General features: G+C 36.9%; 1 protein-coding gene across 1 annotated transcript in view; it reads right to left on the bottom strand.

Annotated features, from left to right (window-relative positions):
• Positions 1-16,239, bottom strand: part of ADAMTSL3 (ADAMTS like 3) — a 177,208-nt gene that overhangs the window by 94,156 nt on the left and 66,813 nt on the right. Inside the window, 3 exon segments of the mRNA XM_051628117.1 lie at positions 1,289-1,334; positions 3,706-3,749; positions 3,751-3,834. Of these exon segments, the coding sequence (XP_051484077.1) occupies positions 1,289-1,334; positions 3,706-3,749; positions 3,751-3,834 (174 nt within the window).

The raw sequence follows: 16,239 nt of genomic DNA, 5'->3' as shown, positions 1-16,239 counted from the left end.
TTCTTGAGGAGGGCAGAAGCCAACTGGCACACAACAAACTGTAGGTGTGGCAAAGTGAAGAGCTGGAACGGCCAGTTCTCCCAGGAGATACCCTGGTTCATATTTACTGGGCAACTTCCAGCGTCAGGCCTCCTAAGGAGAACATGTCATACTTCTCACCTGCCTGCTGCAGGCAGAAATGGCAGGGCTGGCAATGCCATGAATATCACCTCCTCTTACCTGGGTATAATTCAGCCCAAGGGAAACACAGGCCTCACCTTCTAAGGGGTATTTGAGTGAAAATTGCTGCCTTTCTCCCAGAGCCAGAAGCAGATTAATCAAATGCACTACAGAAAAAAAAAAAAAAAAAAAAAAAAAAAAAAAAAAAAGCTTTTGCTTTAATTACTGATCTACCTTCTCTCTTTTCTGGAAAGGGATTATAATGAATGTCATATTGTACTGCAAGGTAATGTGTGCAAGGAGGTGACTGCTGACCATAAACCATCCCGAACTTTTTCTGTTTGTATACATGGTCTGTTGACCAGTGGCATCACCAAGTCCTGCCCAGGCTGCATACCTTGAACAGACTGCAGCATCTGGGGTGAAAGGCAGCAGCTGTTTAAACAGCACAAAGTAACACTACAAATCAGTTGAGCACAACTCATGAAGTATGCTGTGTGGGACTGGTTTTCATAAAACATGTCTGTAAAAATCATGTGTGACTGCATCATAGTAACAGCAACTGTATACGTCAAAACTCCAGCTTTACATTCAGGCACGGAAACTGTCTGCACCAGTGTACCTAGACAGGCTTCTGCTTATAGACAGATAAAGATTTTGGCTTAGGCAAACAGAGGGAATATAACTAGTAATTACCCAATTTAAGATTTGAAAGGGACACAGGTGGTTAATGTCTTTGTTCATGCAAAGAGTGACACTGTATCATTAACAATCATAAACGTCCAGGAGCTCAGTTTAATGCTTCATCTGAAAGACAGGACCCTCAGGAAAAGTACTTGCTGGTTTAAGATGAGAACTGATTTTTTTCATGCTCCAAAATGTGTGACTTTCCTAATAAATGATATAAAACACTCTGAATCACAATTGGCACTGTAATTTCAAAAGAAAATGTCCATTTGGGGAGTCTAAATTTGAAACCTCTTGGTGTCACACAGACTGAAATCTTTAAAAATTGTAATAATGATGGAAAGAAAATTAGGCACCATAAGGTTTGAAATAAGAAGCAGCATTTCTTAAACTTTAGCACATTGTTTGAATAAGTAAAATAGGATTTTAAGGCCAGACTCACATTACTACTGCAGGTTTTGTATCGAATATTCCGACCTTCACAGTTTCTGAAAAACAGAACAAAAATAGTTACACTGCATAACAACCCTGCCTGTTTTACAGTTGTTATCCTGAAAATGAGGCTTTTATTACTATTGCTCTACCCAAATTTGGACTCAAGATATGAGATATAAATACAGAGGAAATCTGAGGACTCAACAGGTTACATTGCTGTCTCTCTTCAGCAAAGAAGTGTGGCTTTCCCTATAAAACAAATTTACTACAAAGCTTATAAAAAACACATTTATTTGGTGAAACAGATTTCACAAGGCATCCTTAAACTGTATCTATGCTGACCAGCAAATCTATTCCTAATCTATAGGATGTAACCCAGAGAAAAGAGAATCAGAATATCTAAGCAGTCCTCTAATACAGCATAGGGCCAATGAGCATTACTTTTACTTTCTCCTATTCTGTTTAGGAAAGAAAAAACAGCATTTCTTTAAAAAAAAAAAAAAAAAAAGAAAAAAAAAAAAGGTGAAATATTTTTAAGAATAGAATGCAATTTTATTGACCGAAAGCCACATGAGCAGAATTCATAATTTTAAAGGAAATCTAATTCTAACAGACTGCATGCATTTCTAAGGTGCCTAATGTATGTGAATCCTCAAGTCCAGGCAACCCAGATCCTCAGCAAAGTCTCTTGTTAGTAGCTGAAATAACAGGCATACAATAAAGTCATGTTTATTTATGATGGTCTCATAAATATGGGGATGTGTGGGTTCAAACTTTTTATAGGGACACACTTTGCCAAACTTTTCAAAAACTGACTGGCATTTTTGCACAAAGTAAAATAATCTTTTTCCTAAGAACAGCAAAATCAAACTCTTGAAAGAACTGAAAACGTATTTCAAATTATTTGACAGGAAATTATAACTTGTGATGTCTCTAAAATCAGGAATAGTGTTTTCGAACAATCCCTTCACACCAAAAAAACCTGCTTTATGCAAAAGAATGCATGAATGTGTAGCTGAGTCTAAATTTTCTACTTTTTGCATGAAAATGGCTTGTAAATATTAAAAAACCTTTAATACGTGTGAGGGATTGAAAAACATAATTTGAAAAGAAAAAAGCAGTGGATGCCTGGAGCAAGAGCTCAACTGAAGGTACAACTCTCCAGGCTCAAGATACTCTATGTCTTGAATTTCCCATCTTTTGCAAGAATGACTGCATAACAACATGGAAGTTAAAGATGTTTATGATGAAGTTTTCACATTTGTATGTCACAATTGCGCATTTCCTAGACATTACAACAACCATAAAACACAAAAAAAACCCCTTTTAAACTACACATTTGTCAAGGTATGGAAAACATATGTTTTTCACAGGGGAACACATTAAAGATATTAATAAAACCACAGTAGAATTTATATTGCTACAGTTTATTAAGCTTGTTTCAGAGTCCCTAACACACTGGTAGAGTATCTCAGCCTCTTGGTGGAAACATTACTTTTCTCAAAGACCATAGTGCATTTTGCACCAGAAGAAGCAGGCAGTGTTTCAACCAGTCACCTTTAGCTATGTATTTCATACAGTTTGCATTTAACAAGCATATCATATTCCAAGCCTTCTTCAAGGAGAATTGACTTCCTGGGTGACACTGCATTTAACTTTAAAAATCTCAACAAAACAAATTTAAACATAATCAGCAGTTTTAAACATGTTTAAGAATAATTCAAATAAAGCAAGTAATTATGGAGGCCAGCACAGATGCTTCTAAGCTGGTTGGGATCTCTTCTCGCCTGACTACAAGCCTTTGGCATTACTCATACTTTTAAGATTGTAGCAACAAGTCCTACATTAGTCCAGCTTTACTACTGAGGTAAATTGTTTTCACCACATAGGCTGTTCTTTTCAAGCTACACTGAGGCTTATCCATGAAAACATATGGCCAGCAGGACCACTGCACAGAAAAAACTGGCAGAGGAAAAATTTCCAAACAGAAAGCAGGATTTGATACATCTGTATGTGGAGTAAGTCATATTCCACCACAGAGAAGACATGGAGGAGCCTGTACTTGAATGTTATTTCAAGCAATGTTCAAGTGCAGGCTCAGATCTATGCAGGTAGCTCGTCATTCGCTTCACACTGCAGTGACAGGGACCTCTCTCAGTATTTGTCTGTACTAGATAAATCATTATTATTCCACGAACACACTGCACAATGTGCTCAAGTTCTATCGGAGCTGAAGGCTCAGATATTTATCTAATATATTACAAAAATATTTTAAAGCAAGATTTCATAGCACTTGATCTACAACACAACACTTGATTCCAGAAACAGAAGTAGCAATGCTTCTCTGTAGACACCTGTTCTATAGGACAGGGAAATATGGTAGAGCTGTAGAGGAATAAATACACAAAACCACGGGGGGCTTACCTGCCATTTAAACATCTCCTTAATGAGTAAGATGCTCCCCCCCCCACAGGTCCGTGAGCAATCACTCCAGGCTCCCCAGGCATCCCAGGAGCCTTCCTTATCTTCATCAGAGCGAGTAATTCTGGATGTCTGGAAAACAGAAAGGATGAAAAGAATAATAATAAAAAAACACATTAATTGACCTGGTACATGTTTTACTGTTTGGCATTAATAGTATTGAGTATATTACTTTGCTGCTTCTTTACAGCACCTCAGTTTTATTTACTATTCTAATATATAACCTTTAATGTGGAAAGGGAAGCAGAGTCTTTCAAGATACATTGTATTTGATGAGTTGCCTTCTGCCTACAGACTGCTGTGTCCAAATATGCTGTCATTCCCAGCATACCTACGTCCAACATACTTTGTAAGAACTACACAGTTTATCTTTAGTAGCCAGACTAGACATCATGCTCTGAGCAGGGTGATGGGCTTTTGGAAATCCTGACCAAAGGAGTTTCATATCCAGGACTAATGAAGGACAAAGCCTCTTTTTAGCTCCTCAAGTGTGTCTGCACTCAGCAGCAGTACAGAAATTAAGCACCCCAAATCTTTTTTGAAGTGCATGCCCAAAATTGCAGTCAAGAATTGCTAACCAAGAATAGAAGTTCATTAAAAGAAGTGCTATTAATTTGAAAGACATCAGCTCATCTTCAGCCATGAAGGAAGTTGACTTCAGTAAAAGCCTACCAAGTTTGAAGTGAATAAAAACAAAGCTGTTTTCAAAATAGCACCATACAAGGAATATGACTTAATACCATGCTGTGTAGGCAAAAGGATTTTCTCCTAAATATTTTTTTAAAATATATTAAAAAGAAAATAAGAATAATAATGTGCCACAGAACTTGAGAAAACTGGCCTGTTTCTGTGAATGAGCTCTTATAGTTCAGATGCATTCACGCTGCAGCTGTAAACATAACTACTGAATAAGCATCACTTCAGAAACCTAAATGGCAAATAGTTAAACTTAGCTACACTTAAGCAGAGCAGAGGGCTACTCAAAGGCATTTTAAAAGCACCAGTAAGAGCAAGCAGGTTTAGTATAATAGCACTACTCCCCATAGTGAAGCAGCTAACAGTCACTTTGCAAACCATTCCATCCACTCAACTAAGAACTTGAACTTGTTAAAAAAAAATAAAATTGTTGATTAGAGGATAAGCTATCTCCATTTGAGGAGTTAATTGCAGAAGGTCTCAGCACATCAGTGGCTCCTTAACTTTCTTGCTTCCCTACGTTTGCAAATTTTACAAACGCTTACTGTAAAGCTTTAAAAGTGTACTTCGGCCAATCTAATGTTCCAAAAATGATAGAGCCCAGCTCTGCCAAGATCCCTGAGGAATTTTTCATGCTGGCGTTGGGTTTACTTTACATCAGAAGCCAACTCTGAAATGTCTGACACTGAAAATGGAACCAACTGCCTTCAATCTCAAGAAAAAAAACAGCTCAGCACTTCCCAACAAATTACCCCAGCACAGGAAAATAATTCAAAATGAACAAAAGTCACTTATTTCAAATTTATGAGAGCAAAATTAAAGTTTGTCTTCTGTAATGCCAAGGCAAATGATTGTTTTTTGATATGTTGAGAAATTACTAAACTTATGATTTTAAAAGCAATACATGCCACTTTTTTAGAATAGCTAGTTTCTTCTGACAGAGCAGTGACAATACCTAAAATAATCTTAGCTTCATCATTATATGAAACCCAGCCATGTGATATTAACTGACAGAATGTCATCTAAAGCCCTAAACAATGTCCAGTTGTTCACTTACCAACCTGCTTTGATAACAGCCATTGTTCTGAACTGTATCTAATTAAAAAGCTGTAAATACTAGGATGATCAAAGCTGAAGTTTATGCCAACAAAGCCTTCTTCTGAATCATTGACTTATTCAGTGCCCACAGTGTTGATTTAAACTCCAGCTAGTTCAAACTCTTTGTCCCATGGGAAAGAGTTAAAAGCAGCTTGCACTGGTTTAGTAATTTACTAGCAAAATAATATTGATTTACTAGCTGTCTGGTTTCATAAACTCTATGTATTACATTTGTCTCCACCACGGTACCAAATTGAAGAAAAATAAAGATCACCAACATCGTGATTTAAACCAACAAATCCTTGGAAGCTAATCTAGGAATTAAACCAAGAGCTAATTACAATTGGGCACAAAAGAGTATTATTGTACCTCAGGATTACACTCATGGTTTGTTCCTTAGGTTTAATTTTTCATGGTTTTATTGTCTTCAGTCATAATTCCATCAAATATCAGCAGTGGAACTTTGCTCAACCGTATTAGAAGAGTTTCCTGCTCTTTACATAGAACTAGATGGCAAAAGGCCTTACAATTCCACTGGATCCAGCTACACTAGTTGTACACATTCCAAAAGCATCACATGTGAATACAGGAGTAGAGGCAAGCATTGCATTCACAGAGCCTATACAATATTCTCTGCAGAAATTCAGTTTATAAGCTAAAGGTAGTTTCAAATATTTTATCCTAATCTATGTGTCTAGTCTAAAATTCATTATGAAAGCAACCAAAGACTAAGTCATGACACTGCACACAGGATCACTTGAATCAGGGGATGGGGGAAAATAAAAAAATACAAGTTTTGAAGCACTCGGTGACAGAGTCTCAAAAACTCAGATGACAGTATGCCAAGGACTCCTCAAGGTCTGAGGTTCCATAACCTGCAATCCGAGTCTCTGCTGACAGCCCTTAACTGATAGAGGCAGCCTTGTACAGGGAGAATTTAACCAAGAGTGGGGGACTGGTAGATTTGGACAGGGGGAAAAAATGTTAGCGCCAGTTTCCCTTCTATACAGGACCTGTCTTCCTTCTACCACATACGGGCACATACTGTAACACCGTGTACTGCAAATTATTTGTCTGTGTAGCTGTTTTCAGGCCACACTTGCCTTGCAAAGTACTACTCGAAGTAACTGAGTACAGCAGAAGTGGGCACTGAGGTAAAATAAATGAAATCCATATGTTACCAGGGCTGATCATTAATCTAAAACAAGGGGATTTTTACTGTCACTTGTAACACCCTGTAAATAACAACAGCTACATTGACACACATTACAAAAATCAAACACAGTGCTGTTATATGAAGAAAAATTATTATTTGGCCAAACTTTTGTTTGGCTGTTATGAAGGATGACATAATTGTCTTGAATTTGGTCATGCAGACTTCAAAGGAGATGTGGTGCCAGAGAATGAAGGTCAGTTTATGCAGTTTTATTATTATTCAGACATCCATTACATAAGGCTTGGATATGTAAATGTTTAGCGTTCAGAGTAACAAAGATTCAGCTTCTCAACAGAAATGCTCTGGTGCCTTACATGTTTGTTTTCCAGAGCTATTAACATACATTTCTGCTTTAAATACAAGCACAAGCCAAGTACATAGCATTTGACACAAGAATGATTGTAACAGTATGTGTAATGAAAGAAACTTAGAGACGTAACACTCAGATTCATCTGCAAGAGTCCCCAAGTGACACAGTGTCCCTGCCATGAACAGATTGCAAAAAAAAAACACCCCAAATTCTGCCCTGTGATGTTACCCATGGCACACCCCTAGAGCAGGTTGCTCAGCTCTGGCAGCTTCTAGAAGGGTTTCAACACAATCTCTGGGCATCATCTTCCAATGCAGACCACACCCAAGGTTAGGCATACATAAAATGCTCTACCCAAAAAGGTCAGAGTGATGTGGCTTACAAAAGAAGACTTTGTCATAACACATAAGGACTTCTTTACCAGTGTATCTGCTAATGTGCCAACATCAATCCAGCTATCTGGGTGAGTGCTTTTTGGTTTTTCTTGTGCCTTCTTATCAAAGTGGTTTGTATAAATCCAAAAAAGCATGTCAAAGGCCAAAAGTGAACCCCCACAATGAGTTACTTTGGCACAGCTATATAATTTTGCTATTAAACAACACATTGCTTATAACTAAATTTCTCTGTACAAAAAATAGATTTTTCAGATTAAATTAATCCAAGTGAAAGAACCTATTGAAGGGTATAAAACCAACTTCAGTCCCACTGGAGGCCTAAATTAAGCAATACCCAAAGCTCAGTACTGGCCGCTCTCCCAGGAGTGGACTTCATCGTTGATGGTATTTTGAACAGAGATTAAGCATTTCTTTTTCATTGCTTCTTCCCATTCTCACAACCCATAAATACTATTAACACTATCCTGACTTTCAGAGTTTTCCAAAGCACAAGGTCAAGTTGCTGTTCACTAATCTTCATGTGCAGCACTGCACTATGCCATTTTCTTCTCCTCATACCTACAGAGGTAGTACAAGGAATTACAGCATTGAAAGGGAAACATCCTGCCTGAGTAGCTCTGTGATGCGTTTCCCAGGTTCTTCTTTCCAGACACTACAATGGGTGGAAACAGGATCAAATTGCACTGCTGACTGCATCCGTGCATAACTGAAAGAGCAAGTACTTACCTGCAGGGAATCACTGGATGTGCTGTTCAGCCTCAGAACTGTATCCTTCACTTTTAACTCCGGCTGTTGCATCCATGGCTTTGCAACAAACTACACCAGAATTATTTTTCCCTGCTGAAGTCACATACTAAAAGGATTTACACCTCTGTTTAGTACAATCTAAGTAAGGTGTAGAATGTAGATTACAGATTTAGGAAAAGCTGTTTCAGTTGTGGCAGCAACTAAATAGAGGAACAGTCAAAACTGATTTCCAGACAAATAAGTTATTAATGAGATCTTGCATGACCTGATCTTAGCAGGAAAAACTTTCACCTGTTTCATTATGACAGATTTCAAGACATTTCCTGATGTATTTCTACTGTTCTGGGTGCATTATATATTACCTAATTGGGCACTGTATATGCCATTAAGTTCAATAAATCTTTTACTTATATGCAGCAAAGTAAATTGTATATTATTCTGTATGTTAAAAAGGAGGTATCTGGAATTATAAAATCCTGGAGAAAAAACAATACATCATTATTTTAGACTGATAAAAAACACCTGGGAGTAAATGCAGCTATTTTAAGCAGATGTTTAGAAGTAATTAGTTTTAATATTACTGACAGTATTTCAGTCACATTAACTGTTCCTTGCACATGGCCTTGCCACTGTGTAGGGATGTCCATGAGCTAGGAACTGACTGCAAAATAGACTCTGTGCTTGGTATCACAAAGAGTGTTTCAGAAACACAAGCTGGTATAGCTCAGTGACAGACCAGGAGAATCACCAGCAAGAAATGAGCCAAAAGGAAAATGATGGACTTATTCAGCTACATGAAAGAATACATCTGGGGGCTCAGATGTAGTTTATCGCTCTCACACTTGAATTCTGCAATATATTTTCATTCTACAGCAGTTTTGAATACATTCAAATTCAAGTTTTGGAAAATAAAATATGCACAAGAGTCACACACAGGAAATATTTACAGCATAATTCATTTTCATGCTAAATTGAAGGCGAATCCCAGCATGTTTTCCAGTGTTATACTGCATCCAGATTTTCCATTGTCAGTGTGTTGCAAGATTTCATATTGACAACACAGGATTGCACTGCAGGAGTTGTCGGGACAAAGTTGGAGGTTTTGGCAGGTGGAGCAGGGATACTTGAGGCTTTTGGCATCCAGGAAGGGATGAAATGTTGCTTGGCTGTTTGGCACCTACGAGCTAGCTGAGGCTTTTGGCACTGTAAAGAGTCTGTATCACCTCCTTCCTTCTTTGCGAGCAGTAACAGAGGGAACACCACATTTGTAGGCATGGAGAAGGAATCATGGTTCCCACCCTAAGAATTCCAAGCAGAAGGCATCTGTGTACCCAACTTCTGCAATTATTTCTGCATTTGAGGGCAGCACCTACGTGTTCCTGCTAAGAATCAGCAGTGAAGTAGTTAAAACATAATTAAGTCACGATTTTTCAACTTCTGAGTTAACTACATTGTTCAGATTATTTAAAAAATAATTTTAAAAAATAAACAAAGAACTCAACAAACAAAACCACACAATTCCAGTTTTTCTTACTGTTGATAGGTTTTGATGACCTACACTGAAATCCCAGGGTACATTTTTATTACCTGACTTTTACAAGAGAAGCAGTTGCCTCTGTCCTCTCCCCTGGATGACAGCAATCTGCTTTATTTTTTTGGGTGATATTCCATAAATTATTTTGACAGATAAACGTCTAGCAAAGAGAAAAACCTTTTTTAAAACCCTGATAAGTATATGTCCCGCAAATACACATCACTGACAATGCACCTGACAATCCCAACTTGGTTGCCCTGGTTTTCACTCATGCTGGCCCAACTAGAGCTACATGAGCCCTGTGTCTGCTGCATCTAAAAGGGTGAATATTGTCCCAAATCCACCACTATTAGAGAATATAAAAGATCTTACGCCCTGAGAACAGGGAGGAATGCTAATAATAAACTTTGGTGACATCCAAACAGTCAGGCAAGAAGTTCCTGCTTCTCTAATGCTTTTAGGTTCAGTCATCCAGGACTGCTCATCTGGATCAAGAGTATGAAAAATATCTCCCTGATTTTCCAGTATTTCATTGTCTTCCAAGATTTAAAAGGACATGTGAAAACAACTGAATTTGAACTCTCAAAACATATCCATTCTTCTGAATCTGCCGTATCTGAAATGGAAACTACACTGAGAAACCTTTAACTTCACTCCAATTTCCTCCATTTCTAAGTGGTCTGGAGAACTATAACTTCAAGATTTGCAGGTGTAGCTGGCAGAAAAATTGTGTTTCTCAGACCTTGGGAAACACACACAGGTTCTGAAAGGGAACATAACCAAGGTAGCAATATAAATTGTAGCACTACTTGCCCACTTTCATGGTAGCCACTCTGAGGCAAACACTTGCCAGAGCTTGGGAGAAAGATATAGGCAGAATTTTAAAATAAGCAAGAAAGAAGGAATGGGATGCTTTTAAAACTTTATAAGAAACATGATATTCCCGCTTAAAAATATGATTTATTATATTAACATTCCCAAAGAAGAAATTAAAAATTATATCCTGGTAAGTATAAAAATTTTTTCAACTGCAATGAATTACACAGTGTTCTCCACCATAAGCTATAATTAAATACACAATCCTTGCAATTGGTTGTGCAAAGAAATCTTGTCACACACTCAGTAAGAACATTTTCATTTTCATGTGACAGTTACAATATGCAGCATTAATACAATTCTATTGCAGCTTTTAAGGCTATGTATTATGTCCATTTTACAGTGAGAATCTGACCTCAGGAAGAAGGAGGATCAGGTGCATTGTATGAGTAGTACAGCTGAGAATTACATTTCAAATTCCAAAGTCTGATTTTAGTGTCCCTTAAAGAGCTCTCCCACCTCATATTTTGCCACTATAAAATTGTCCTTTCTACTGTGTCTACAATAGGTACAAAGTAGGCAGGGGAAAACACAATCTTCAGGATATTTTGATATGTTAATTATCTCTGGACACACTTATAAATCTGCATTAACAACATTCCATGTATTTCCAGGAGTCCATAAAAGCAGTAGGAATTTGTGCAAGCTTTACTGAATGCTTATTCAAAATTTGCACCTGGATACACTGGATTTTTCCACCTTCACACTGCACACCACATGTTCCTCATCCAGCATAAACAGTGTGATGGGTCAGCCAGAGTCCAATATGCAGAATTCCTCAGGTGCATAACAGAGAAATTCCAATTTCTGGGAAATATATCTGGCATTATTTTTTTCAAATTACCTTATTAAATGTATTTGCAAACATCCAAATAAAAGTGCTTTTCAAAACTTTGCCATGCCATTTTTAAAAACTAGCCTCAAAAGCTAAAAACTACATCACTTCAGCACACACAGTGGGAAGAGAAAAGCAGCACTGATGAAAGGATGAGCATGTTATGCCTGTGACAAAGCAGAGGGTTTTCTATTGGCTTCCAAAGCTCATACAGTGACTCTGATGCCACTGTCAAACATGCAAAATCTCTCCTCTCAAGGCTTATTTTTCAGGGGTTTTTTTCCCATATTCTGATGCATATGAAACTGCAATCATACTTCTGTGATTCCATATTTTTGAATGCTTTTAAATCACAATTTCCATGTAAAAAAATAGTACAAAACAAAAAATCCTAGACATTTCTCCTAAGGGTCACATCCTTGTCTCAGACTCATCTCCTCTTGAAAAAAAAAACCTCTGCCATGTTAGGACCTCCTTGTTTCCTTTTTGATCCATTAATTTGCTGGAAACCCACATGACGGTAGTTGAGGAAGTCATTCCAGGGAAAGGAGAGCTATGGCTGAAATGCCATGAAGCTCTAGATTAAAATTAATTAACAAGGTACAATTGACAGTTTACAAGTAGGAAAATAATGGTAGGGGAGAGGACAGGGTGGAATTTCTTGTTTTCCAGCCTGCAGATAAGCTGTAAAAACAGAGAGAAGAGACTCGGACACAAAGTCAGGAGTTGTTACCATAATCACCATCAAATTTCACTCCTGCTGATTTGTAGTGGTCCTGGTGGTGTTTGCCCAAATTAACACTGCAAACCCTGACGTATAAGAAAGCCTATTCTGCTTACATGATATGCACATACAATCCAAGAGTACCTGGATCCTTGACTAAAAGACAGATTGACACCATGGTATCTGCTTGTTCCCAAAACCTAAGTAATCAATTACTGCATTGTACTGAATTTGTTCAAGGATTGATTTGCCAAGGCTCCTGTGTCCAAGACTTACAGACATATTACAGAAAAATAAAGAGGGACTATGGGCATTTAAAATTACTTAAATTCCACAGGATTTACCTTACAGTTTATAACACCATAAACAACGTTCATCCCACCACAGTGATAAATTATGTATTTAATTCAAAGCAATATCCTAAAAGCAATCACTTCAGAAAACACAAGCCCTTGACATTTAGGTATGGTACCTCCATTCACATGCTTTTGAAAGACTCATGTTTCCTATTTCTAATTGGTTACAACAATCTTTTTTCCTTTCAATAAAATATTTAGAGGATTTAAAATTATAAAACTCTGCTGAAACCTGTGCTTTTTCTCAGAAAAAAAAATTAATTACTGCACCCCTACTTTTTAAAAGAGCGCAAATCCATCTCACATATTTAAAAAATTTGTTTAAAATAATTTTCCTGACTTGAGACAATTTCTGCCAAGTTCCAGCTAGAAGCAAAGTTTTATGGCTAACTGCCAAACCTATGAATAAAAGGAGTTTATAGGGGAAATACTGACAGAAGAACAAACTGTAGCAAGAGTAGCCAGTGTAGAAAAGTCTTTCCTGTGCATTTTTGTCTATCCATAATCTGCAATATTCATAATTCTGGATATTGGGATGTTGCACTCCTGCCTGGCTCTAATTAAGCCAAGATTATAAGCAGTCCCAGAATGTTTGATTATTTAGTTACAGGCATTTATACCAAATCACTCAGATGAGGCATCCAAACATCTCATTCATGAGCTAGAGATTTGACCCATGTCTCCTGACTCACCCTGCTATTTAATACTAAGTGTAGCACTTTTAATGGTAATATTTCTATAAAAGTAATGCAAAGCAGATCACAGAACACAAGCAGATACACCTGGCAACAGAAAAAATGTCAAAAGAAAAAATATTAAATCCACATTGTTAGCTGACAGCAATTACAAGAATCCTGATTTTCCCTTCTATAAATGTAGAACAATTAAGTTCATCAATTTTGAATTTATAGGCATTATTTTATGTTGAAGTATTTCTCACCCCTGATTTCAAAGCAGATACCACATTGCAAAGAGCCATTTAAAATTAACATATTGAAGAAGACTTATTAAGCCCATAACTTAGAAGCTGCCTGACTGAAATTATCCCTGCCCAAAGTAAATCTAAAACTTGTTGGCCTAATCGTGGTGCCTCTTCAGTGTGGCATAAATCAAATTTAAGATTAATTTTCTTCTCAAAGAAAACAGTTCTTGCCCATTTAACTGTGAGCTGATCTTTGGGTGATATTAAGCAATGGTATAACTGATCCAAAATCAAAACATAATTTTAGTGTTTCTTTTTATTACTCATGTTTAACTTAGACACAAACTTGATTTTTAAGTTTGCTCAGCTCAGCTTCATTGGCTCCAGCTGATTTCCTGCACTTAAAGAACAGTTTATTTCATTGTCTTGAAGAGTTCACTTTGCACATGGGTAGCCTGACTTGGAGATAATGTGAACCTTCTATGATAACTTCACTGGTGAAATGTATCCTTAATCTGCTTCTGGTGCTGTTCTGTAATTAACATATCTTTTGTCATCTCTAGTCACAGTCAAAAGCTTACACCAATCCTGTCATTTCAAGCTTCCTCCAGCTGTGTTCTCTCACACACAGCAAAACACACAAATTCTTTGGGTAGGTTTTTTTAGATAATTTCAATAAACATTAAAAAGCCCTGCCAATATCACATCTTTCAGAAGATCCCAAGATACACAAGTTGCAAGCCAAAGCCTCTTTTGCAAGCAGAGTTTGGATATCACCTTTGTACAGGTTAAAACAATCTTCAAAATTAAGCTCCATGTGCAGAAAACACAGCTTCCCAGAAAGACAATTTTGTAGGATTAAAAAATTGCAATATTCTCTTGCCATTCCTTTCCACTTTGAGTCAAATAAAATACAATCCACTGAAACTCATTTGATAACTGCTGAATAGTTTCTCTTTTATTGATTTTCTAGCTTTCAGCTTAGGGAGAAAAAGCCTGTCAAGGGAACAGTTACAATGGCAGCACAAGTCTGGATCCAATTCCCAAAGAAGCTAGAGAAAAAAAAATTCCACTGACTTCAAATAAAGGAAGGGCTTAATTACATATGTGGGATAAGGACATACATTTCGCCATTTGGAAAAATGTTAGCACAACTTGCTTTTTCTTCTGTGTCCAAGTTTCTGGTTTTTGATTCTCTACAGGCAGAATTATCCAATCAATAGCATTTCATGGTAGAAAAAGACAATTTCATCTATCTTCAGCTTGTCTCTGACTTCATTCCAGATCTCTACTACTGTGTATGTTTAACTACAGTATCTTTAGCACTCAGCACAGAGTAACAGGCCTGGATATGGAATATTAGCATGACTCTTTCCATATCTGTTAAGTGCCAGTGTTTCCTATTATCAGTCCAATATTTTATGGTTATTGTATTAGCTTCACAGCAGTCGTTTTTCAAGTTCTGTAGCCTGAAACCTCCATTAACAGACACTAAATACAATAGTTGTTTTTCACTTTTAGATCTTGCAAAAGCCCATAAAAATGAGTGGTCAGTTTGTCCAATTCTCTAAAGAAATTTTCCAAGATTTCAATGGGCAGAATATAAAACCACTAAAAATACTCTTGGCAGCTCATTCATTTGGATTGTGTTCTTTCTGCCAAGCCAACTAATGAATAGCTTATTCCAAGATAGGACTTCCACAGGAATTTTTTGTAGTAAAGGTAAGAATATCTATTTATATAAATCCCTGGTTGCTTGTATTTGAATGATTTAGAGAAGGGAGCAGCTTTTGCTTTGGAGTTTTGGGGGTTTTTGTTTTTGTTTTCACTATTTATTTCATTAAAAGGAATATTAGGATTTGGGCTTAAGGAAAATTTTTGTAAATCAATTAGACAGAAAATCTCTTGGGTTTGGTTTCAATTCTGCATTATATTCTGGTAAATGAAAGATAACCAAAATATTACTGTCAGGCAGTTAGTGAATACAGTTTGATTTAAAAGCCATTGAAATAAATGGAAAGTATCTCACTGACTTTATATAGGACAAGGACCACCTGAATTTCATTTTATATACAGCCAAACTAGAGACATGAATGTGATTTCTTACACATATGGGCAGATAAAGATCAAAGAGGGGAAAAAAACTCCTATATACTTTTCTGAAATGTATTTCTTCTACCAGTCTCCATTTATGATTGTTCTGGCTAGAAAGCATTTAGTTGGAGTCTAGAATTACACTTCTTGAAATACTCACCATAAAGATCCACTGAAGGACACCACCTTTTTTTTTCTTTGTCACAAGACAAAAACACATCAGCTCTGGGTTATCTATGGAAGCCCATTTGTGCCTCAGATGCTATGAATTCCTCCACTCTCCCCCCTCCAAAAGCAGTTGCATTTGTTGGATAAATTATGATGCTTTACCCTTGTTGCAAAGAGTTGTCAGTCACGCGTTAGTTGTCAAAAGTCTCCCTCTTATTATCTCATCTCACTGTCCAGGTTCAATATGAAAATATTTGCACTGATACTAAATGAGCATCTTGGGATACAAAAAGAACCTTCAAGTAATTCCCCACACATACACTTTAACCAAACTGTATTTTTCAGTGTTTTTAGTCTAAAGAAGCTCTTTCTTTAGCATGAGATATGGATCTTTTATGTCTTTTCATGTATCTTGTATACAAATTTATTTTGAAAACCTGAAACAACTTCCTGCTTGTTTGCACACATCTTCCTCTAAAACACATAAAGCTCTATGATTTAAGTGA

The sequence above is a fragment of the Apus apus genome, chromosome 10 (assembly GCF_020740795.1).
Source record: "Apus apus isolate bApuApu2 chromosome 10, bApuApu2.pri.cur, whole genome shotgun sequence".
NCBI classification, from domain to species: Eukaryota; Metazoa; Chordata; class Aves; order Apodiformes; family Apodidae; genus Apus; species Apus apus.
Note: the sequence above shows the minus strand (reverse complement) of the source record. Positions and strands in the feature narration are given on the sequence as shown.